At 42.0% G+C, this 26,714-nt stretch overlaps 1 protein-coding gene across 2 annotated transcripts in view; it reads right to left on the bottom strand.

Annotated features, from left to right (window-relative positions):
* LOC149255503 (thioredoxin reductase NTRC-like) overlaps positions 1 to 26,714 on the bottom strand; it is a 362,592-nt gene that overhangs the window by 12,907 nt on the left and 322,971 nt on the right. For both annotated transcript variants that reach the window (XM_089460504.1, XM_089460503.1), the window contains exon 9: positions 21,063 to 21,193. In XM_089460504.1, the coding sequence (XP_089316630.1) occupies positions 21,063 to 21,193 (131 nt within the window). The remainder of the gene's footprint in view (positions 1 to 21,062; positions 21,194 to 26,714) is intronic.

The following is a 26,714-nucleotide window of genomic DNA, read 5'->3' as shown; positions in this document are numbered from 1 at the left end:
AAGAAGTCGGAACTACCGGGAACAACCAGAACTGCCGAGAACTGCCAAAACTGTTGGGAAAGCTGACACAGAGGAAAGAAGAGGCTAACGCAGTCCCTAGAGGCTGACATTGGGGTTTTTCATGGGGCAGATTGGAACTAAGGAGTTGCCAGAGTGTTTATTCGGGGTTTCAGCCGGAGCATGTGTCTCCGAAGGAGAGGTACTACTGCCGAGATTTTTCTTTGTTGGGTGAGCCAGATTTGGCACCCAGATTGTATTCTGAAACTGCTTAATAAATCAAAACCTCAGATAGTTGCACCAGTTTTCCCGCATTGGGTTTTTCCGGGGACATTAGTCCAAAACTAACGGTGTCATTTGTGTGCTTGTTTCTGTTTGCTTAATTTGATGGTTTGTAATGTGTTGAGCATGTATTTGTGCTTATTTTTAGTATTTACATGGTAAATAACTTGTTAATTAATCAAAACAAGTAGGAAGGAATAAATTAGAAAGTACATGGAGGGTTTCTAATTGTTAGACTTAGAAACTTCAACAAGTACAAGATGCAGCAGTGCAAAGGATGTTGGGCGGGGAGGCCAAGCATCAACACAAGTACCGGTGCCATATAATCAGAGTAATGCTCAGTGTGGGGTATTACTAGAGCACATTCCTCATTAAGAGGGAGTGTTGATTTGGGGTAGCATCGGATGTGCTCTAGCGATCAAAATTGGTGGAGAGGCTAAAGCACATGAAATCTGCAAAACCCAGAAATTGTTTTGGAAAAATCCATCCGGATGAAGAGATATTAAAATAATTAATATTTTTTAATGAGTTCTTAAGTCCAAACATAGGGAAATAAAAATATTAATGGGTATTAATAAAGATAAGAATGAGAAGCTTCCAAAAGATAAGGATCAAGTCTATTTTAATCTTAGCCATTGATTAGGAACTTAATCTCGGTCATTGATTCATCAACTGGAAAAGTATAAGAGGGGACTTGAGGGTCAGTTGGAGACACACTGAGGGAGACCAGTGAATTTGATTTCTGGAGCGGGGTTTGCTGAGAAATTCGAACTAGAAGACTGGATTGCAACAAGAGGTAGCGAATACAGAATAAAGAGGTAGGAACAGTACCAGAAGATCAGCGCAGAGATCAGAGAGGCAAACGCAGAGCCTCTCAGGCAGACGCAGAGGCAGCACGACTGCGTAGTCACTAGAGGGCATACGTGGGTGACGCAGAGGGTTTGGGCATTGTTCAGAGGCCAGCAAGGCTGATGCTGAGTCTGAGGGAGGTGCTGGAGAATTTATCTCTATTGGGTGAGCCTGTTTGGCACCTAGTTGTACTCATGAAAAGCTGATTAATAAAATCCTCCTCTGCTGCACCAGTTTTCCCGCATTGGGTTTTTCCGGGGACATTCGTCCAAAAATAACTGTGTTGATGTGTTTGATTTTTGTGCATGTTTTGTTTCTATTCTATGGTGTGATATCTGCAGTAGAGTTTATTTTAATATTTACTAAAGCGATTTCGTAAATAACTTATTGAAGAATAAGTAGGAAAAATAAATCAGTTGCTGCAGTAATAGAATTTTCATAAGGTTGGTCCCTCCAACTCGACTACATGGCATCACTGCAACATATACCGTGTATGGCCTCATCATGTATCATCATCATGTGAATCACTGCATAATACTCCATCCAAAACAACATCTCAGTCGTAACCAAGACATCTATCTAACACAAACTCGGTGCACTACATGCCCCCATATCATCGAACTAGTTGGGTAGCTAATCCAATTGTAGCGCTCAACTCATGAGAATGAACCTCCTCAGGTCATCATTGGTTGTTTCTCAGCATCTTGTCACAATCCCAACTCGATCAAGAATCCATCCAAGTGTAAAATAAGCCATGCTTAGGTCCATGACATAGTCCATCATCTCATCTGCAACATGTTTCCCATGATGTTAATGCCAATGTGTTGTCATACAGTCACATTCATCCAAGCATCATCAACCTATCAAGAAAAGAAGCCTCATCTCCAAGGCCCCTTGTAAGGGTGGTGCAGTCCTCCTAGATATCAAGGACCTGCACACACCTATCTCCAAGGTCTATCTATCAAGAAGGAAGGCCAAGAAGTTTCCTCCCTGACTCTCATCCACCCATGTATTCGATTGATACTACATCCTCAAATACTTGTGCACAGCTTCAACCTCCTCATGTGTACAGCCAAGCTTCTCAAGCTTGTCTTTCGTCAACTGAAAGTCATATATGCCCATGGCATACCTGCAAAAATCCACTATGCCAGCCGGATCTCTACCTGCATAATCTTCCCCAACCACTGCCTTTGAAGAAGTACTCGAACTTCCTTCATCAGCAACTCCATGGTGAAGATCCTCCGTAGAAGATGCACCTGTCAAGTGTCTCAAGATGTGTGAAACTGTCTTTCCACCTTCATCTTTCCTTCTAGCTCTCGCAACAAAATCAATTATCTTCCTTTCCTTCATTGTCTGAGTCATACATCCAAGTCCCCTTTGCTCCACATAATCATGCTTCACATTTGGATCCTTTGGATAGAAAGTCATCGAAGCCATCCTTGGTCTATATCCAAAGCAACTCCTTATAGTCATTGAAACCAGAATAGTTTGTCCTCCAGCTATAATCAAGAGAATGTATCGGTCCACCATTGGTATGGCTTGTGCATCTTTCAGAAAGTCCTACCCTAGCACCATAGTATGATCATCCAAGTCAATCACCCTTAAGTCCAACTTCCCAAACCATGAACCCACTCTCACCTGAGTGTCCTTCAAAATACCTGTTACGGATTTCATGGTAGAGGTCACTGCTTTAAAAGCACTCGACTCTCTCCCCACTTTAGCTTTCTTCCCAAAAGATGTTGTTTCTTTCTTGCTAAGGAAGTTGTGAGTAGCCCCCGTATCCACCAATGCAGCAAACTTCTTGCCATGTATGGTTACCTGCACAAAACTCAGCCTTAAGGCATCACCATCCTCTCTAGGCTTGATCTTGCATCTTATCTTTGCAACCTTTTTCAACAACTCAACCTCAGAAGAGTCTTTCAACTTATGTTTCGATCTGACTTCCTTCTTAAGGTACTTTAGTTCTCTGTTTGGTTCATCTAAGCAACTCGATCCTTGTCTAGCTTGAGCTCCATCAAGCTTTTCCTCCATTCTTTCTGCTTAAGTGCACCTACTTGGCACACATTGACTTCTTCTATTCGAAGTGACCCAATCTTCCGAACATCTTCCTTCATGGTTTGGTGATAGTCCCCAAGTTTGTCAATGTAATCAAGCTCATCTTGCTCTATCACAACAGGCTTTCGACCAAGAAAGTCCCTCTTGATTTCGTCCTCAAGTCCCTTGACTTTTGCCTGTGCCATGGTGCTTTTCTCCCTTAGTCGAACTCGCTCATCCATGAGTTCTTGGAGTCTTTGATCACCCTGTCGTATCTTCTCATCAAGTTCATTGAGTTCAACAGTCCTTCCATGAAGATTACTCAAGTCCTTCCGCATGTCCACTATCTTGTCTCCCATGTGTATCAAGAGTTCCCACTCTTGCACAAGAGCTTCATAACATTTTTGCGTCTCGTCTTTCCAATAATCTGTCATGTCTTCAAGCTTTTGAAATGCTCTTTCAACCATCTTCATTTGTTCGGCAAGTTTTCAATACCTGCTTTACCCTCAACGGTCATCAACTTCAAAACCCAATACCAACTGCTACCAACAGATATCAACTGTCACGAAGTTTTCACTTCAATCTTCAAATCTCAATTCATCTGAATCAAACCTCTGATACCAACTGTCACGCCCCTATCTTGGCGGTGGTCTTTCAACCGCACATAGGCAGGTGCGGCATCGCTACCCACTTTCTTTTCACCAATACTAATGAGTACGAGCTATGCCTAACATTCAACACTTAGTTATTTTCCTTCAATTCTACTAAGCTTTCATCATTTTACATAGTAGAATTAACATTCATCATCATCATATAAATATGCACAGCGGAAATACTTTCTTTTAATGGGAGGGGCAACTCCCAAATTAGAGTCTGTGCAATAATAATAAAACAGTCTTTTACAAATATTTTTACATGTACAGCCTTTGCCAAGAAACCCCAAGATTCACCTTAGCAAATCTGCCAAAATACAACAACTTGGCCTGCTCGTGTTGGGTCGCCCACCTCACCGGGTCGGGTCACCCTTCCGTTCAGCAGCACCCACATTTTGTCATTCAGGGTGGCCCACACCCCTGTTGTGTCGTGCATCTCACCCTTGGGCAGAGGCGCCCACCCCACCGGGTTGGGTCACTCTCCGCAGCTCATCTGAGCAGAGGTGCCCACCCTGGGTCGTCCTCCACGGCTCAGCGCACTTCAGTACCCGTCCGCAGCTCATCGCACCGACAGCTTGCCTACAACTCGTTGCACCGGCAACTCACCCTCAGCTCGTTCGCACCGAAGTTTTCCGCAACTCGTCGCCGAGCAGGAGCGCCCACCCCGCCGAGTTAGGTCACCATCCGCAACTCACCGGGCAGGTGTGCCTGCCTGCAGCTCGTCCGCTAGGCAGGAGCACCCACCTGCAACTCATCCGCCAAAATAGTCCACTCGAACTATGTGTTTTTCTATTTCCTTGGCGCAATACTACGGCCTTTGGTCTGCCTACACCTCGCCCTCTTCTTTCGCTCTTTCCTTTACTCGCCTAAGTGCTTAACCCAATGCTTGTTCACTTGAACTTGGTTGCTCTTCCTCCATCAAGTTGCCACCAATATACATGAACTCATTATGTTTCAAGGTGGGTTGGCCTACCCAAGCCGACCACATAATCCACCCATGAAAAATACCAAAGAGTGCATCGGCCAACCGACTCTACCACTTTCCGCACGCCGGCCCGCCAACTCATCCGTTCCGCACGTCGACCCACCAACTCGCTGGTTTTTCGACACCTCCTATAACTCGTCGCACGCGCTCCCCATACTTAGCCAATTTTCCAAATCTCGCTTTTTCGACTCTCCAAGTAGCTTGTCGCACTATTGCAACTCATCGTCGCACAACTCACCATCGCACAACTCGTCGTCGCACACTTGTCAGAGCACGTTTAACCGAATGCACCCGCTTGTCGTCGCAAACTTGGCTCGTCGCATTTAACCGAAGTTATATCTCCACCATCACTCATCGCACATGCTCAGCTCATGGTCGTGACACCTAGACTCACACACAGCATGATGCCTCCACATGTATGGTTGGTTTAATAATACATCACAAACTTCAAGAGGAGCAAAATCACACAATACCTCATTTGTGAAGGCCTTGATGTTGTAGGGAAGGCGACACTGTTGGCTGACGCGGAGATGTTGTCCTTGGTGAGGCCACCCGATGATGTACAGTTGTGGGTGTGGTGTGGTCGGTAGACCCAACCACTTCACGACCTCTACTGAAATGAGGTTCTTTTGGCTTCCGCTATCGATAATGAATTGCAGCGGATAAACCTTCACCCACATCTGTGAGTGGAAGAGTCACTCCCCCTCCTCTGGATCTTCGAGCTCAATCTTCTGGATCTTGGTGGTGGCAACGATGACACTGGGCTCCGGATCAATAATCTGCTTCCTTTCATCATTCCTCTTGTTGGGTTCTGACTCAGAGTCTAAACATACAATTGATTTGAAAGCCTTCAACTCAACCACAAGTGACTGTTTGGCTCAACACTCACTTGTGTTGTGAGTGGGGCTCTTATGGACCTCATACCATTTCTCTGTGTCCCTCTTTGTCTTCGTGGTGTTGTATTTTGCTTGCGGCTTTGGCGAGTTGTCCTAGGTCACCCCACCTTGGCTTTGTCCTTTGTTCTGCAGTTTGGGGGCACCTTTTCCTTGCTTCGGATTCGCAGATCCAAAGTCTTACTTCTTCTATTTAAATTTTTGCTCGATCTTGACAACGTATCGATAGGTGGCGCCAAGCAATGAGATGTCCAGGAACTCCATCTCGTCCTGGATGTACTTGTGTAGACAGTCACGGTACTTGAGTACCAAATGTCACTCACCTTGATACCCAACTTCGTGCAAAGGGTATGAAAAATATTTGTGAACTCTGCACATCTTGGTCCCTTCCCTATCGTAGCATGGTCCACTTTATGTATTTATCTTCATAGCTCCCGATCGGGTAATATTGTTCCTTGATGGCGTCTCAGAAAGAATTCCAACTGATTGTCGCTGAAAACAATGAGGTTTCCCTCTTGTCCTTTTGTTCACAGTAGGTTTGCCACTAGTCCATGACATGTGGGGCGGCTTTGAGGAGTACAAAAGTAATCATTTTGCAATTGGAAAAGTCATGAACCGAAAAATATCCTTCCAATAGATTTAACCATCTATCTACAGTGTTTGCATCTATTTGGCCTTCAAATATGGGAGTGTCAAAATTGACTTGTACCTTAAAGGGAGTGGCACCACCAAAGTGGTTGTTGGATGAAGATGTGTCACTTGTGGGTAGACGTCCAAGGATCTGGGAAAATTTATCCATCATCGCATTCCTCTGTCGCTCGAGGGCTTCCTCGAGCAATATTTTGAAAGGATCTCCTGCACCCTCGTCTTTCTTTCCTTTCGCCATGGGAGGTCATTGAGGTTTGTGAGACTGGTCTTGCAAAGGTTCAACCAGTTCGAGCCCTAACTCCTAATACCATGACCTCATTGGGGACATGCAAAGAAAAACAAAGAAAGAGCAGACCGCTCGAATACCACGTATCCAGACTTATGTAGGAACGCAACATAATACAGATATAAACATAAACACAAATATGTAGCAGAAATAAATCTTCATTTCATTAATATCAAAGAATTGAAAGGTGTTTATAAGCAGAATGGAAATAAACTAGCTCGGGCGATGGTAGTTTATCTCTAAGAAAACTTGTGGCGGCTACATCAATATGAACTATGTTACAATGAGGCTTAAGGGAATTTTTATTATTGAACAACAAAGGGAAACCCTAACCCCAAGAGATGGAACGCGAAGAGTTTGTGGGCCCCGTTGGGGTTAGTTGGGCAACCAACTTCCCAGGGCCATAACTTGGTCATATGGTCTCCATTTGGCGCATACAATACCTCGTTGGAAAGATCTCTCTGAGTACTACAGGATTTGCGGCAGGCCCCTCCCTATTGCTATGTGCCTGCTGCGAACCTAAAAAAAAATGACATTTAGGGGGTCAAAATAGCGTCGAAAGTTGAGGACCCAAAAAACTGCTAAAAATAGTAAATGTTGCTATAATCAAGGAAATTGAAGAAACCGACTAGAGGTTTAGGTGGAATAGGTGGGTGGCCACAAATATCCACTTAGATCAACATGTCATGGTACAAGGGTAGCTATAATGAGGGAAGCCTACACTTGGGTACATGAGTGTAGGAGGGAGCAAATTGTGGTACATGAGTTACCATAGCCTTTGTTTTTCCACCCTTCTTCATATGCTTTTTGCTTTGATTGATTTTTCTTCATAACTACTCAGGCCTCCAAAGGATGAGAGCATGACATGTAGGATATAGCAGTAGGCGCCCCATTTTAAGGTGGGGCATTTCATTTCCCACCAGGGGTTGGGACAATCATGGTTCCTTCATGTGGAGGGGGCTCATCTGAGGCCCATGGGAACTAAGGCGATGGCCATAAATAAGGGGTAGACCTCATGTTTGGCTTTTGTCCATGTGCTAAATTTATATGTCCCGTTTTTTCCACGTGCTAAATTTGTATGTCCCGAACATATTTTGCATTTTGTGGTACATTTCTTGTTGAGAGTAGCCAAATTATGCTTTTTCTTTTCTTTTTAGCTGCATCAACTTCTAGGGCATCATTCTAGGCCCGACCCAAAGTGTGGACAAAGGGAGGGGGAGGCTAACTCTATGTGGACCCGATGGAAAAGTGATGAATGAGGTTAAAATGAGTGGAGGGAGTGATGTATATGGTGTTGGGAACAAGGTTACTTGGGAGTGGGAGTGAAAGCGGGGAGCGGGAGCAGGAGCAAGGAGCAACATTTTCAAAAGATCCCGGTTCGGGAGCGAATTTTTATATAATATATATTTTTATATATTTTGATGCATATATGTCAACAAAAGCATGTAGAATGATGAATTAGATATAAAAAGCATAAAAACATAGATTGAACCATATAACATCAATCATCTAGAAGTTATAATCTTCATCAACCACGTCCACAAGTTAGTAACATACAACATATCGAGTCTCATGATTCATCAATTTTAAAGTTTCAAGCTTTCAAAATTCAATACATAACATTTATCATTGATCACCAAAACTATATAAAAATTCTAACATGAAAATGAAATGATATGAAACGACTTTCAACTCTCATGAAGCATCATATTCATAATTCATTACCAATGAGTTATAATTGCCAACTTCAAACTTCAAACTTAAATTGTCATATATTGTTTACAAAAAATATCATAATAAATATGAAAGAGTCAACAGTTATAAAAACTACTAGAAACTAGAAAAGACAAGTAAATCTATTATCTATTGTTAATGCTTGGGCCTCCTGCCGCCACGAGAAATGTCTAATTTCTAAGTCTTATTGGAAAATTAGGATCTTTGTCATTAATATCACCCTCTCAGAATTAACATAAGATAGAAAAAACATAGCATGTCAAGTCAAGATTTTGTTTGAGTGATGCGTACATTTTTAGTAGGGTCATGATAGAGGAGTTCGACAACCAATGTCACTAACATCAAGGTACATAGAGGGATTGGTGCTCTTGATTAAATACGAGAACCCTAGTACATGACAAAATCCAATAGAAACATTGCAATCCCCCCAATCCTGAAATCCTGAAAAATTGATACGTCTGCTGGATTTTGAATGAGATCTAAAATTCTACTTTCTCCATATGAAATCCAATGAGGTCGGAACCACTATCAAACATCTTGAGTCATTTCATGGTAATGTTAACAATTTAAGTAGAAGGATGAAAATGAAGATTAAGGAGAATGTCACTTATGAAGATCAAGGAGAATGTCACTTTTACTTTAAGAATTTAACATTACCATGAATCGCATATCAATACTAGGGCCATAGGCTTGATCATTAGGCTGCCCCAATAAAAAATTATTGTTTCTTTGAAAAAAATTGTGTTTGAAATTTTTTTGCAAAAAGAAAATTGCAAAACAGGCTAGGGAGCGAATTTTTTTTAGGGTGCGCACTCCCGAAATTCGCTCCTTGCAAGAGCAATTTCAAGAGTGTGCTCTGAGAGCAGGTTCAAGGGAAGGGAGTCACTCCCCCGCAACCTTGGTCAAGAAACGGGACCACGCTACCCAAATCGGAATTTCCCAAATAGTGTTAGCCCTAAAACTAATGGCCAATAAAGGAGATCCCATGGGACTAGGATACAAGGCTAACCAACAAATCAAGCAGAGGAGACAAGAGTACAGATCTAGCCCACTCTTTTTGTCGAATCCCCCCCACCAATCCATGCCCAAAAGTGTACATGATAAGTAAGCAAAATCACTCAACTGCACCAATGAAAAGCCATACCTTCGAGGTCGGGAGGCCCACCTTCAAACATATGATCATAACAGATGGGTGAGGGACCACATAACAGGCTCAGGTGGCAGAGATAATGGCACATCAAGCTATCTGGTGGCTGTAAGGGGCTGTTGGCTGCCAGCTGAGGACCATCTAGAAGAAAAAAATCCTATCACCCACAAAGTGGTGGGTAACAGACCTACGCAAAAGTACCTTCCCAATCTAGAAAATTCAACAATCCTTATTATAATGGATGTATAACTAAAGAAAGTACTTAACTAAAATCATCCCAAACCTTATACAATTAAATGCATATGCATTAAAAGGGTACTTGCAAAGAAAAACAAAGAATATATAGAAATGGGTGGAAAGACACAGTGTCAAGGAAAGGGTAACTCAATGCATGAAGAACTCCCTCTATAAACACACCCATGGAGATTATCATTACGTGTAGCCTTGCATGTCAAAGACACCATTCCAATGAAGTAAACCCTAAGTCATACCATAGTCACTTATGCTCACACCTTTATTGGCTTCTTGGGAAATACTCTAATCCTTGGGTATTGTTACCCACCACCCATGGGTAGTGTATATAGGAGAGAAATTTTCTCCTAAATGTTCCTCAATCGACAGCCACTAGATAGCTTGATGTACCATTATCTCCGCCACCTGAGCCAACGATGTGGTCCCTCACTCGCTATGATTGCATGTTCGAAGGATGGCCCTCTGACCTCAAAGGTATGGCTTTTCATTCGTATAGTTGAGTAATTTTCCTTACTTTTCATGGGCACTTTTGGGTATGGATTGGTGGTGGGATTCGGCAGAAAGAGTGAGCTAGGTCTATACTCTTGTCTCCATTGCCCGATTTTGTGGTTAGACTTATATTCTAGAGTCTAGACTAGTGGGATCTCCTTTGTTGGCCATTAGCTTTAGGGTTGGCACTACATGGAAAATCCCAATTTCGGTTGCTTGGTCCCGCTCCCCGATAGCATATACATCACTCCCTTCCACTTATTTTAGCCCCATTCATCTCTTTTCCCATCTGGGTCGACATGTGTTCACTGTGTCCACATAGAGTTAGCCTCCCACTCCCCTTGTCCACACCTTGGGTCAGGCTTGGAACGATGCCCGAAGTTTTATGCAACTAAAAAGAAAAGAAAAAGCATAATTCAGGCCATTCTCAACAGGAGATGTACCACAAAATGCAAAATATGGTAGGGACATACAAATTTAGCACATGGGCAAAATCCAAGCATGAGCCCTACCCCTTATCCATGGCTCACCCTGGTTCCTATGGGCCCTAGATGAGCCCCCTCCATCATTAAGGAACACGTGATTGCCCCACCTCAAAAAGGGGTACCTACTACTTCATCCTACACATCATGCTCTCATCCCCTGGAGCCCCGAGCCGTTATGAAGAAAAATCAATCAAGGGAAAAAGGCATATGAAAAAGGTTGGAAAAACAAAGGCGGGGTAGGTAATGTACCATGATTTTCTCCCTCCTTCACTCATATACCTAGGTGTGGGCTTCCTTTATTATAACTAACCTTGTACCATGGCATGTGGCTTGGAGCATTCCCCTGATTCCCACTCTATTCCATCACTATATCATTTGCCACCTACCACTTGATGGATGTACCATGGACATGTTACCCCCTTTAAAGGTTGAAACCACCTAATAGGGTCCTTGATTAACCCCTCATTGAGCTTGGAGACACTTGTGCATGCCAAAGGCCACTATGGAAGGGCATGCCACCATGAAGTGCTCCAATGATTCCATGACTTGTAAGATCTTTTACTTGATTATTCTAATGATTTGTTGTATTGGAGGGCAAGGGGACGCATTGAATCTTATGCAGGATTGCAAGTAGGTCTCCATTTAGGGTTTGATCTCCCTATACAGGGTCCTAACCCACCGAAGGGCCACATTGGCACTTGTAGGGTGAGTTTTGCGATCCATGGGCTTCCACCATAGTAGAGAGTACTTCATAGATCCCCAACACCACTCATTGATTGCTTGCATTCCACCTTTTGGATGAGGATGATGCACCTGGTTCACCATGTCCATCCAGCTCCACACTTGCACCATACATTTGGCAAATGTTCTAGAGTCCAAATGAGGATGTGTCTCACTGTAGGAGACAAAGAGAGGGCTTATGTCATCATCCTGGCCCTTACAGATAGTTTATAGGCATTATCGATCCACTTGGAGACCCATGAGGATGTCCTTGTGCCCCCACACCCACTTGGGAGCACCACAGTTGCTTGGAAAACAAGGGGCCAACCCCTTGTCCACTATGTTGGGAGTCCATTTCTCACCATGGCACACTTTAGACTTCATTAGGCCTTCTCAGTCGCCCAACGACTCATCCTATTGATCATTTTTCCCTCTTGAGAGGCTTATTTTTATGTTATTGAGCTATCTTGGTGGGCTTGTCACCAAGGGATGTTATTATTACACATTAATTATTATTTGGGGCTTAATTAGACCAATTAGGCAAATTGAACTCATTAGAGATGGTATAAATAGATGGGAGGTGATTCATTTCTCTCATCATCACTTAGATTGGATTAGTATCTCTTATGAGATTTTCGCAATTTTTGCTAGGATGAATTTTTGGAGCTTTTCTTGATGCATTATGATGTTCAAATTTCACTATTGTCTTTGGAGCTTCTCTAATGCAAAGTTGATAAATGGATATACTCTCTCTCTCATGTAAGTCGAAATTTTGACGCTATTCTTGTTATCTTACTGGTTAACTGCATGTATGTTGTTATCTTTATTCTTGTATGGGTTAAATGTAGTGCGAAATTCTTTTGGGAGCATGAATAAGTGATTAAATGCATGCATTCACCTTTGAGAGATTGGGCAAATGTTCCTACAGGCACCTCTTAGGTTAAAAACCTCAAAACTGTCTCCTTTCCAAATTTGATTTATAAATCTCTATTAATCTAATTGTTGCCCTTGGAGAGGCTAGCAAAGATCAGTTACGGCTCCTTAGCTCACGAAATTTCATGATCTATGTGTATCTTAACTCCATTAAGCCCAAGCAATAAGGCATTGATCCTTGTATCCCTTTGGTAGTGAAAATAACATTTACTTTCTTCATTTCTTCCAATTCTAGGCCTAACCCAAGAAGGTCTCCTAGGGCATCACACGAAATCATTTGTAGCCATCCAAAACCCTTGAAAATTGGTCCACTATTGCATTGTAGTTTTCTCAAGAGGTCCTCCAAATTTCAAGCAATTCCGACGGTAGAATCCCGAGATATAGTAAGCCCTAGCCACAAGGCCATTTCTTGCCCTAGGTTGATTCTGGGTTAGTGACCTCATTAGGATCATTGCATATAAATCTCAAAAGAAAATTTGTCCTTTGATCCTCTTCTCTTCCCTAATTAGGTCAAGCCCCTCCTTGGTTGATCAATTCCACTTCCTTGACCTGATTCTGGTCCACTTGGTCTCGTGTGGTCCCACAACTTTACGACTTCAACTTGGTGATTTGGGGTAGCATCGGATGTGCTCTAATCACGAAATTTGGTGGAGAGGCCAAGGCACATGAGATCTCCAATACCCATAAAGGGTTTGGGCAGATTCTAAACAGTTTGGGAGATATTAAAATAATTAATATTTTTAATGGAGTCCCTAAGTCTAAACATAGGGAAATTAAAATATTAATGTGAATTAATATAAAATTGTGTTAGAATGGTCCAAAAGTCATGGATCAAGCCAGAATTAATCTTAGTCGTTGATTAGGGACTTAATCTCGGTCGTTGATTTGTCAACGAGAAAAGTATAAGAGGAGGCTTAAGGGTCACTTGGAGAACACACTGAGGGAGACCAGTCAGTTCAATTTCTAGAGAGGGGTCAGCTGAGAAATTGAACCAGTGGTCTAAAGAACAGTCAGGAGGCAGCAAATACAGAACAAAGAGACGGGAGATCAGCATGGGCAGAAAAGGAAAACGCAGGGCCAGAGGGAGCCACGCAGAGGTAGCAGAGACAGTGCAGAGCCAACAAGGCCTGCGTCATCCACGCAGAGGCTGCAGGAGTGACGCAGAAGGCCAGAGAGGCTGCACAGAGTCTCAATAGGCTAACGCAGGGGATTTCAGGTCATGCAGAGGTCAGTAGGGCTGACGTTGGGTTCAAAAGAAGTGTTGAAAATTTGTCTATCTGTGGGTAAGCCAGTTTGGCAACCTATTGTACTAGAAAATTGCTGAATAATAAAATCCTCCCTTGTTGCAACCGGTTTTCCCACATTGGTTTTTTCCAGGGACATTAGTCCAAAATAACTTTGTCATTGTGTTGATTCTTATGCATATGGTTGTTTCTGTATCACGGTGTGATATCTGCAGCAAGTATTTATTTTAATGTTTATTGAAATAATTCCATGAATAACTTATGGTGAAATAAGTAGGAAAAGTAAATCAGTTGCTGCAGCGATAGAATTTTCACATGGTATCAGAGCAAGTAATCAAGACAGAAAGGGAAAATCAGTCATGGGTCGAGACCACGATGCAGAGGCATCCACCTCAGGGGACTCATGCAGATTTTCAGAAGATTGCACAAGAAAAAGAGATTTTGATTTCTCTATGTTGGCTTTCAGGCTGGAAGAAGAAACGGCGTGCATGACTAGTGTTACATCATCAGAAGTATGGTATATAGACAGTGGAGCCTCGTGGCATATGACGGGAATCAGGGAGTGTTTCTCAGAATATCGAGAAGAGAAGATGAACTTTCAAATCACCATGGGGAACAAGGCAAAGTGTACTCTAGTAGGTAAGGGTACCATAGTTTTTCAGATAGAATTGGGGGAGCGGTTCCATGTCACAAATGTGTTGCATGTACTAGGATTGGGGATGAACTTACTTTCCGTGTCACAATTACAAGGCACGGACTATGACGTCTACTTCATCAAGGAAACGGTATACATCAAACACTCAAGCTAGAAAAGGAAAGCACAGATCGGGATCAAAAGTAATTGGTTGTACAGATTACAACTAGAATCACCAATGGCACTAATAGCCAGTCATGGAGACAAGGACATGAACGAACTATGGCATAGAAGGATGGGTCACTTGCACCATGGAGCTCTGAGAATTCTCAGGAGCAATGTAACAAGAGTTTCGGATCTGAGTACAGAACGAGATGATATATGTAGGGGATGCGCTCTAGGAAAATATGCCAAGGCGGCATTTCCTAGGAGCAAACACAGGGCCAAGAGTGTACTAGGATTGATACACTCAGATATCTGCGGACCTATGCTCGTCAAAGCTCTCAGTGGTATCGAGTCTTTCCTTACCTTCATTGATGACCACTCGAGGAAAACTTGGATTTATTTTCTAAAAACCAAAGATGAGGTTTTCTGTCGATTCAAGGAGTTCAAGGCTCTGGTGGAGAATTTGATTGAGAAGAAAATAGAAGTTTTGCGCTCAGATAATCGTGGAGAGTATGTCAATAAGGACTTCACTGATTATTGCGCTAAGGAGGGCATCAGAAGAGAGCGGACAACTCTGTACAATCCGGAGCAAAATGGGGTGGTAGAAAGGAAAAACAGGACTATTGTAGAAGCGCTAGGGCCATGCTATGATCAGGACATGCCAAAATTCTTGTGGGCAAAAGCATGCACATAGTTGTCTACGTTCAGAACAGGACTCCTCATCGGGCATTGGGCAAGATTATTCCAGAGAAAGTCTTCACTAAGAAGAGGCCTAAGATCAGTCATTTCAAGATATTTGGGAGTTTAGCATATTGCCGCATACCCGAAGAAAAGAGGAAGACGCTGGATCAAACTGCAGAAAAGGGATATCTAGTGGGATATAGCGAGAACGCTAAGGCATACATAATCTATCTTCCAGGGAGAAGGAAGGTAGTAGTATGACGAGATGTAAAGTTCATGGAGGATAGAGCTTTCAGAAGATCTCGCGAAATGCCTTCCGAGGAGCAGTCGAAAGAGGATCTGTTGGCCATGCCTCTTCAACCAACAGAAGTGAAGAATACTTCCTTAGGACAAGAAGATTCTAAGGATGATGAGGAGGAGCAAACAGAACCACCTGCTGGCAGAGGAAGAACTAGCAGGGAACTTCGTCAGATTCTGCGTGATGTAGAGAACTTCATCGGTGAGCTAAGGAATAGTAAGAGGGAGCGAAAATAGCGAGACAAATATTAGGCGTTAGTAGCTCAGGATGGAGAGTTTGCCAATTTCAAGGAGGCAGCGCAACATCAGGTCTGACTAGATGCGATGGTAGAGGAGTATAACTCCATAATGGTGAATGATGTCTGGGAGGTGGTGTCAAGGCCTCAAGACAGATCTGTGGGAGTTTCAAGATGGATCTACAAGATCAAATATGCTGCGGACGGCAGTGTTGAGAAATACAAGACCAGGTTTGTGGCTAAGGGGTATGCTCAAAAGGAAGGGATTGACTATGAGGAAACCTTCGCCCCGGTAGCCAGGTATACATCTATTAGGACCGTGATATCTCTTGTAGCCCAGATAGGATGGGAGATCCATCAGATGGATGTCAAGATAACATTTCTGAATGGGGTAATAAAAGAAGAGATATACATTGGACAACCAGAGGGCTTTGAAACTCATGAGAAGAAGTCTCATGTATGCAGACTGAAGAAAGCCTTGTATGGGCTGAAGCAGGCACCGAGAGTGTGGTATGGTCGAATAGATGGCTAGTTGCAGAAGATGGGGTTTGTCAAGAGTGACGCGGATCCAAATCTCTACTATTTGATCATAGAGAACGAGCCGCTTATCATAGTATTATATGTGGATGATCTCTTTTTGACAGGATCATCCAAACTCATTGAGGACTGCAAGAAGAATCTAGCCACAGCGTTCGTATGAAGGATCTAAGACGAATGCACTACTTCCTAGGGTTGGAAGTTTGGTAAAAGAAAGGAGAAATCTTCCTTGGGCAAGGGAGGTATGCTACAGATATCCTGAAAAGGTTCAGGATGGGAGACTATAGACCTATGGCTATGCCAATGATCACCAACTGGAAGAAGATTGATGCATCAGAAGGCAAGGATGTCGATCCCACCTATATCAGCAGCTCATAGGGTCCCTGATGTATCTGGTCAATACCAGGTCCGATATTTGCTACGCTGTCAACACCCTCAGTCAATTCATGGTGGAACCAAAGAGGTCACACTGGGCAGTAGCCAAACACATTCTCAGGCATTTACAGGAACAATTGATTATGGGCTCTTATACACCAAGGGGAAGGATATCAGTTTGAGCGGATTTACTGATGGAGATTGGGCAAGAAGTTCAATGGATTGGAAAAGTACCTCTGGGTACTGTTTCAATATTGGATCAGGAATGACCTCATGGTGCAGTAGGAAACAAAAGTCCGTGGGTCTGAGCTCATCTGAGGTAGAATATATCGCAGAAAGCACATCTTCGTGTGAGGCCATATGGCTTAGAAAACTGTTGGTGAACCTATTCAGAAGAAATATGGAGGCGACCAGGATCATGTGTGATAATCAGAGTTGCATCAAACTCTCTGAGAATCTAGTGTTTCATGATAGGTTGAAGCATATTGATATCCAGTGTCACTTTGTCAAAGACTGTGTCCAATGAGGAGCTGTACAGTTGAGCTACACTCCTACAGGAGAACAGGTGGCAGATATCCTCACCAAGGCCCTTGGAAAGTCAAAATTTGACTACTTCAGGGAAAGGATGGGGATGGTAAAGAACCCCTTTCAAAAGTAGAAATGAGTTGTTAGCAACACGAATGAAGAGGGAGTTGCAATGCAAATGCAATGTTGAGAGAAAGGACCAACAACAGCACAGATGCAGAGGGACTTGCAGTGCAGATGCAGTGTTGGGAGAAAGGACCAACAGCAAAACGGATGCAGAGGGAGTTGCAGTACGGATGCAGCAGTGGCAGTGGAAGGGCCATGGATAGCAGTACAGGATGCAGCAATGCAAAGGATGTTGGGCGGGGAGGCCTAGCATCAGCACAGGTACCGGTGTCGTATAATCAGTGTGATGCTCAGTGTGGAGTATTACTAGACCACAGTCCTCGATAAGAGGGAGTGTTGATTTGGGGTAGCATCGGATATGCTCTAGCCACGAAATTTGGTGGAGAGGCTAAGGCACATGAGATCTCCAATACCCAGAAAGGGTTTGGGCATATTCTAAACAGTTTGGGAAATATTAAAATAATTAATATTTTTAATGGAGTCCCTAAGTCTAAACTCAGGGAATTAAAATTTAATGTGAATTAATATAAAACTGTTTTAGAATGGTCCAAAAGTCGTGGATCAAGCCATATCTAATCTTAGTCGTTGATTAGGGACTTAATCTCAATCGTTGATTTGTCAACGTGAAAAGTATAAAAGGAGGCTTGAGGGTCACTTGGAGAACACACTGAGGGAGACTAGTCAGTTCAATTTCTGGAGCGAGGTTAGCTGAGAAATTGAACCAGTGGTCTGGAGAGCAGTCAAGAGGTAGCAAGTACGGAACAAAGAGACAGGAGATCAGCACAGAGGCAGAAAAGGCAGACGCAGGGCCAGAGGGAGCCATGCAAAGGCAGCAGAGACTGTGCAGAGCCAGCAGGGCCTACGTCATCCACGCAGAGGCTGCAAGAGTGACGTAGAAGGCCAGAGAGGCTGCGCAGAGTCTCAACAGGCTGACGCAGAGGGTTTCAGGTCACGCAGAGGTTAGTAGGTCTAATGCTAGGTTCAGAAGAAGTGTTGGAAATTTGTCTATCTGTTGGTAAGCGAGTTTGGCACCTTGTTCTATTAGAAAATTGTTGAATAATAAAATCCTCCCTTGCTGCACCGGTTTTCTCACATTGGTTTTTTCCGAGGACATTAGTCCAAAATAACTGTGTCAATGTGTTGATTCTTGTGCTTATGGTTGTTTCTGTATAACGGTGTGATATCTGCAGCAGTGTTTATTTTAATGTTTATTGAAATAATTTCATGAATAACTTATGGTGAAATAAGTAGGAAAAGTAAATCAATTGTTGCTGCCTGCAGTGATAGAATTTTCACACAACTCTACAAAAATCACACAAAGACCAAGTCTCCATAAGGATTTCTAGTCCTAGGAATCATCTTTACAAGATACATTCCCAAACCCTAGCCTCGAGAATCCTCTTAGCACTTCCTAGAGAGCCTACCACCTTGCTTTCCAAGCATGAAAGCCACACAATTGAGTCTCTCTTACAAATAGGCCTTGGGAATCACCCTTTATCCTCTCATTGACACATCCATTATTTTGATTCCTCTTATACCAGGTCTCCTCCCATCGGTGAATGTCCATAAAGAGCAGAGAGCCTTAGCTGAGGTGACAGTTGGCTATGGCTCCATTGTTTCCCTTGGCTTAGTAGTTGCCCTATAGGATCCCCTCCTAAGACCCCTACTAGTTTGAGCGGTAACAGGGACCATTACGACTAATAACGTTCTATGATGGTCCTTCCATATCTAAATTGGAAAATTGCAAAAAGCCATAAGCTAATATGAAGTTTGCAGATGATACCTAATGTGATCTACTTACGTGGCTTTTACATTAAACATGGCCAACTTTTTATGTTACAATGACTCTTGTATACATGTTGGTTGGTCTCACTTGATTCTTGTAGCCCCTACATGTTGATGATGGCACAGACATGACCCTTTGCAGGACACTGATGATCTTCTCCCACACTTCATTTAGGACATCACTTACCCTTTGGAGGGTGTTGGGGCCTTGAGATTACACGATAAGTTGTTAAGATGCCCCATCTTTAATGATGGATTTTAAACTCCCTCATGATGATGTTGCACTTGATGATGATGATTTGACGCTTTATGATGATAAGAGATGACTCTTGAGCGAGACATTGCACTTCTTGGAGAGGAGACATGATTCTTCGAGCATCATTACCCTATTTTGGAGGAGGCATCACCTTTAATAGCTTTACTCACGTGTGACCTTTATGGAGCATTTATTGAGGACAACTTGGTGATTAAGCATTTATTCTTCATTGTAGAGGCATTTTTGGGGGTCAGCCTAGACCTATCCACCTTGTATCATAGATTTTCCATATGTTTTAGGGGATTTTAGTAGATATTAGCTATTGTAGAGGCATAGTGCTTGGTTTCCTCAAATAAATAGAACAAGTGCTACCCTCATTTGGATCACTGCCACTTGTGGAGAGTCGAGAAACACTACTACTTGTCTACTTTTATATTGTTATCTTAGCTATGGCCGAATGGCTTATGTGACTTTTTGGAAAGATGAACTATAATTTTTCAAGCTTTATGGATGGTTCATGGCTAAAATTTATGGATGAACAATGATTTATTTAGTAAATGTGTTTTTAAGTCCTTGTGGAATTATTTGTTGAGTGTATTAAGCGCAGATGTACTTATCTAGTGGTGAGGGTGCATGCCCTTTTATTATGCTTGGATGGATCCTATCGTGTAAACCCTAGGATGAGTTTGAGTAGAGAACATTTCCTTTATTGTTTTAAAAGCTTGTAAAAGCCATAAGAGGATCATCTAGGGTTAGTAGTGGACAAACCTAGTTATAACCCTGTAGGAGGATCTTCTAAGGTTAGTCGTGGACATTCTTAGTTATCATCCTTATTCCATGCTTTAACTTTTTCAAGAGAATCATTGGTTTGACTCCATTAGCCCAAAAAACTAGTGGTGATGAGTCTGTCCCCATAGTCAATAATTAAAATTAACTTTTAACTTTTTCTTTATGCTTTAGGGTTAGATTAGGGTTTGTGACAGTTATACCTTAGTTTTCGGCCATAGTTAGGTAGATTTATAGGGTTTGTGAGCATTTTCATGGTTAGAAATAGATCTTATCATCATTATTGCATTGCTGATTTAAATTTCAGTCCTTCAGGGCTTGCTGTCTTGCATCTTAAGGCCTTTATGTGCTCTTTAAAATTTCAGAAATAGTTGGTTGCTAACTAGTTTCCATTGGCTATTTAATTGTCAAAGGGCTGATTTGTTTTGCTACTGTTCTAACTTGATATATTGCTGAATTATACTATCTTTCACACAAGTTTTACAACAGTCATATCCTTTTCTTCTTTTGATAGTGTTTGGGGTACCCTCTTGACCTATTTTAACTCGATATCTTTAATTGTCTTGTAAATTTCTCACAATCAAATCCAGAAATTGCTTTGAATGAACCACCTTGTTCTCACCTTGAACATCTAATCTTACTGGTGGTCTTGTGAGTAGTTAGCATAGCAGGCCTGTACTAGATTATAACTTGCATAAGGATTTCTTGAAGTTTCTAGGGAAGCCTAGCTTGTGCTGGATCCATCCTTCACCAAAGAGAGGGAAGTGATCACCTAGGTGACAATGGTAACACTTCCATGTTACACTTAGCCTTTTGTGAGAGGCTTTGAACTAAGATGTTAGATTTTGTGATAAAAGGAGGCCTGAAGAAACAAAGTTGAGCTCAAACCTATGTAAACAGATACTTGAAATGAGAAATCATAACATTTTACAAGATACATTTCCTGAAAATTTGCATAATTTTGTAGCAACAAATCCAACTAAGACTCAAGAAAAATAATATAAAACACCATTTGCTCCTTCACTTACTTCAGTTTTTCTTTATTCTTGAAAAATTGGATGCAGGGAGTTCCCATTATCCCGGCAGCCTCAGCAATTTCTGGATCCTCTTCTATGTCAATTTCAACAATATGTACTTCACTGTCGAATTCATCAATCACCTGCCATGAAATGTAATGTCAGAAATATTATTGAATATTCTGAACTAAATCTCTGTTTCACACTTTTTTTAATGCTTCATATGTTACTCAATCAAACAAATAATTACAAAATTGAAGAGAGAGTTATTTCAGACAAACAACAGGAGAAACAAGGAATTCCAGCCATAAAGGCCAAAAAAGCAAGCATATCAGCTGGAACCCACAATAGGAAGGGACTCAACATCTCTACAGAAGATACTAAGCTTGACTTTAACCAGTTTAGCTAATTCCTGCTTAAGAGGCAGAATTCCCCTAGGCCAAGGTAGATGGTTATGCACTAAGTCACCTAGTTCAAGTTCAAGTTGAAGTTCAGTAACCTTGAAGCTCAACAAAAGTTCAATAGTGAAAATTTTGGTAATAAAATTTGGCACTAAATTCGACGAACAGTAAAATTTGGCAATTAAAAAATATATGTTATAAAATTTAATACACTAATCAAACATATATGATATAAATAAAAGTAGCATGCCAATAATATGAAATGGAAATGAAATTAGAAATATAAATGAAAATAAAAATAAATTTTGAAATTTACAAAATATGCATAATAAAATTCGATACATTAATTAAACACATGATAAAAATGAAATTAGCATCGCAATAGTATGAAAATAGAAATGAAAATAGCATGAAAATACAAACAAAATAGTGGCTGCCATCAAAATCTAACTGACGAGCCCCGGAAATGGGTAACTATATGGGCTCATTTTGCCTATTATTCTCATTTAATCCACCATTCTCCATAGTTTTATGCATGCTTTTGAATGTATTTATGTTAATTGAATGAATGGGAATAGTCACTTTACCACAAAGTCTAATACGTGTTTATTGCAGATTTTTGGATATTTTTGGACCAAACCCAAGCATTTATGAGCAGATTGGCAGCCAAATTCGAAGAAACAAGGCTGAGGATTTATAGGAGGGGTGTCTCCTGCACTAAATGGCCCCTTCCTCGAGTTCTCCACCAACAGCTCGGAGTTCAACAGGCCACCAAAGATGATTTCAAGGGGAAGCCGAGCAGGTCTAGGAAAGTGGTTGTTATCTGCAGTTTTGGGCAGCCAAGTTCCTAAAGTTTAGGAGAACTGTTGGGAGTCCTCACTTGCATAAATAGGAAGGCTTCAACCTTAGTAGGTTAGCCATTTGATAGTCTATTTTCGCACTTTAGTGCAGCCTTGTAATCAGCTCATTTTCGAGCTTCTTCTTGCAGACAATTTTGTGATGTAACTATTATTTTTTGGTCAATGAAGATGAATCCAACTTTGAACTAGTTCTGATCTTTCCTAGGGGGCTATAGCTCTTGGGGTTGGGACCAACCCAAGTGCCCAGTACCTCCTTTGTGTACTTATATTGTTTTTATTGCATTCATAGAATAATTTCTGTTATTTAGGTTAAATCTTGCTTCGTTACTTAGACTGTTTTTGATGATTAAGATAGTTGTTCTTGCTTCAGGTTGATTTGATAGTTTGGTATCAGGAAAGATCCACAAAAAGGCTACCAAGCAGTCCTTGATCTCCTTTCTCCCTCCTTGGGACCATGAATTTAGACCAAGGCACACTTGCTGCCACAAAAACATTGTTTTTGTCTTCTAATGCAATTGCAGTGTTAGAGTTTGAGATGGAAAAGTTGATATCAGTTGTGTTTTCATGCTTAGATCTGTTCTTACTCAGTTTCCATAGCTTTCTTGCATTTTTATAAAGTTTTGTTCATCACTTTTCTGGTTTCTAGGTCAGAATTAGATCAAAATAGATAAAACTTTGTTTTCTTAGTCTTTGCTTGGGTTAGTTTTGGAAAGTAGTGTGCAGAACACCTGTAGGACACTCCAACCTATCCTTCCTCTATCATACAACTTGCTCCAGTCCCTCTCTCAAGATTTCCTTCACTCATTCGCCATACTTTCCCAACTTGCCCTAATTTCTACATTTTGTGCAACATTGCTTCCTTCACCTTTGAACAAATCCAAACATCTTCATCATGCCTGAGCTTCATTTACTAGGTCCTAGACCCCTTAACATCCCTATCCATCCTTCATTTCCACTTTCCCACTGTTTTTCCACCTTTAACCCTCTAAAAATCACTTTCAACCTGTTCCTGTAGAACTTCCTGTAGAATTTCCTATAGATCCCCTGCAGCCTCTTGTAGAAGTTCATGCAAGAGACTTTTCGAAATATGAGCGCAGTGGAAATCTCCAGAAGGGTGCTAGGGACCCCTTAGGTCCTCTCCATACCTTTCCAACCTCTTGCAAACGCCCACTCCATTTCCTTTCACCTCTAAACCTCTGCACAATCACAAATAGTTAAAACACAAGCATAATAATTCTGTATAAAATTGCTCAAAAATACAAAACGATGATTTCTCCATATTTTCCTTCAGAAGTAGCTTAAACACATGCATTTTAACTTTTCAAGAGTCAATGGCATCCAGTTCAGTAGTTTACATCTCTTTTCTTGCACAAGTAGGGTTAGTCGGTAAAACTAGGGTTTGCTAGAGTTTGCGTTTCCTTTCAGCTTTCATCTTCTTTCTGTAAGTAGACTAGCCTCTTTTGAGTTAGCTCTCTTCCATCACAGCTAAAAGCTTCTTCTGAGAGCTCATAGAAGTTGGCTTAAGCTCCTAGCGAACTTGTGCCAGCTGATCAAGTGATAGCCTGCAGTAAGAGCTAGTACTTGTGCATATAGCATCGTTGCTTCCAAGTTTGTTACGAACTACTGGGTTGATAAAAGTAAAGTAGGGAGTCCCAAAAGTTGCAGCATCATTGCTGCAATACTGGAGCTCACCATCTTTTTGGCACCATTGCTGGGGAAGCATCAAAGTATTTTGTGATTACTGCTTTTCTTCTATTTTCTACTACAACCTTCTGCTAAAGTAGTTTATTTCAGCAAGAGTAGAGTAGTCGTTTCATTTCAATTCTGCAAAAGTAAATTAGACCATTTCCTGCTTTCATTTCAATTCTGCAATTTCATTTTAGCAAGCGTAGATTAGCATTTACTGCTTTCATTTCAATTCCGCAATTTCATTTCTGCGAACGTAGATTAGCATTTCCTACTTTCATTTCAATTCTGCAATCTCATTTCAGCAACATAGACTAGTCATTTTCTGCTTTCATTTCAATTCTGCATTTTCATTTCAGCGAGATAGATTTTAGTTAGTTGCAGTTCAATTTATTTCAGTTTTTGCAAGTACAAGCAGAAAAAAGAAACAAAAATCACCCAAAAAAGAGATTTCCTTTCATGCCTCGTAGGAACAGAGACAATTCAGGAAAATTCCTACGCAACACCCCCACCACATCACTGAATCACCCTTCTCTCTTCTTTGGTGGCAGTGATCTAGAAGAACTTATAGGTGAACCTCTAGAGATATACGAAAATCCTATAACAGAAGAAGAGCAAGAAACCATTCCTCCTGAGACCCTGGCTGAAAATAGAAACGGTAGAAGAAATGGGGAGAGAATGGAAGGTGCCTTTCCCATTCGAGAGACCAATGGGGACACAAAAATGAAAAACATAAGTCCCTTAGCCTTACCTTACTTCCATGGATTGACTATTGAAGACCCTGATACATTCTTGTTTGAGTTTGTTGTCTTTTGCCGAACTTATGACTATGCAGAAGACGAGCAAAAGTTGAAACTTTCCCTCTACCCTCAAGGATGCAGCACAGTCACTATGCTGGTTCATGGGGCTACCTGGAAACAGTATCACAACTTGGGCTCAGATGCAGCAAACCTTTAACAACAAATACCGGGACTACTGTAGGTCAAAGGATACAAAAGAAGAAATCTTTCGAATGATCATGGGAAGTGATGAATCTTTAGAAGACTATTAAGAGAGGTTTCAACTCAATTATAAAAGGGCCAGGTGCACACTTGACCCCGAATCTCTGAAGTTGGTTATGCGCAGAGGAGCCCCTGAAGACCTTCTAGATACCCTCCATTTGCTAGCCGGGGGAGACATCTATCAGCTACCTTATGATGACATAAAGACTGTGTTTAGAAACCATTCTAGGGCAGCCAAAAAGAGAGGTAGGGGAAGTCAACTCTTAGCCAGTACCCCCTTATCTAGTTCATTCCTTAAAAATGAATTTGCAAGTCAGATAGAGGATTTCAAAATGGAGATGAGACAGACTATTGCCATGCAAATGGATACCTTGCAAATCCAAAAGAAGCAAGAGGAAGCCAACAGGGCTTTGGCCATCTTTTGTCCCAGGTGCACTAGAAAGTATCCTAGGAACGAATGACCATTGCACTCTGTAGAAGTGTGTTTTGTCTGTGATGAAGACCATCTTACAAATCAGTGCCCTTCTTTGCCCAGATTTAAAGCTATGTACCAAGGGGCTGAAGGAGCCACTGAACCACTCTACTTCATGAACCAAAGGAGGCCACATGGACCCAGACCTTACCAGCAAGGAATGCAAGGGACATCCCAGACTTATTACAACCCCAATCAAGCCACTTCCATGCCTTCTTGGGGTCCCCCTGCTCATCCTTCCTGGTCCACACCCCCTCCTTGGTCGTATCCATCTCAATACCATACTCAACCAGCTGCTCACTCGTTTCATTCTCATGCTCAGCCACAACCTCAGTGGAATGCACCTCATCAGGGGTGGAGGCCCCAATACAACTCTCCTCCCGCTCTTTTGCCTCCACCACCTGCTCAACCACAACCATTACCTCCTGCTCCTCCAAGACAACCCCAGATACCTGCTCAACTGAACCTGAACCCCAATAACAGACAGGCCCAACAGGTATATACTGGAGAAACAACATGCCCTACCTATGCTATGGAGATTCAGGAGATCAACCTACGATCTGGGAAGGTCCTCCCAGATAGCCAACCTCCTCCTAAGGAGGATGAGGAAGAGAAACAAGAAAGTGAACCCAAAGCCATTCCACCCTTTCCTGAGAGACTAACTGGAACCATGCAACCAACCTCAGAAGAAACTGAACTTCTGGGAGAACTTAAACAGTTATGTGTGAAAATACCACTTCTCCAGGCCATAAAAGATGTACCAATCTACAATAAGTTGATCAAAGAGAAGTGTTTCAGGCACCCAGGCAGGCGCAAGAGAGATGCCCCAACTATCAATGTCATAGGACAACTGTCTGACCTGATGTTGGGACAGGTAATCTGTCCAAAATATCTAGACCCTGGGAGTCCTGTAGTCGATGTCCACATCAATGGCACCATAATCCCCCACATCTTGATTGATCTAGGGGCTACCATTAACGTAATGACCAGGGACAATATGCTCAAACTCAACCTTCAGAATTCCTTAAGAAAGACCTCAACAATACTGCAGTTGGCAGACTGCTCCACTGTGACTCCTGAGGGGATTGTGGAAGGTGTCATGGTCCCCATTGATTCCTGGGAGTACCCTGCTGACTTCTTGATTCTTCAGCCAAAGGCAAAGCTCACTGGGTATCCCCTCATCTTGGGAAGGCCTTGGTTAGCTATTGCAGATGCTTACATCAGTTGTCGAGCTGGGAGCATGA

Source organism: Pinus tabuliformis, chromosome 7, assembly GCF_031772625.1.
Source record: "Pinus tabuliformis cultivar Carrire ecotype Pingquan chromosome 7, CPIR1, whole genome shotgun sequence".
NCBI lineage: Eukaryota > Viridiplantae > Streptophyta > Pinopsida > Pinales > Pinaceae > Pinus > Pinus tabuliformis.
This window is presented reverse-complemented; position numbering and strand designations above follow the sequence as displayed.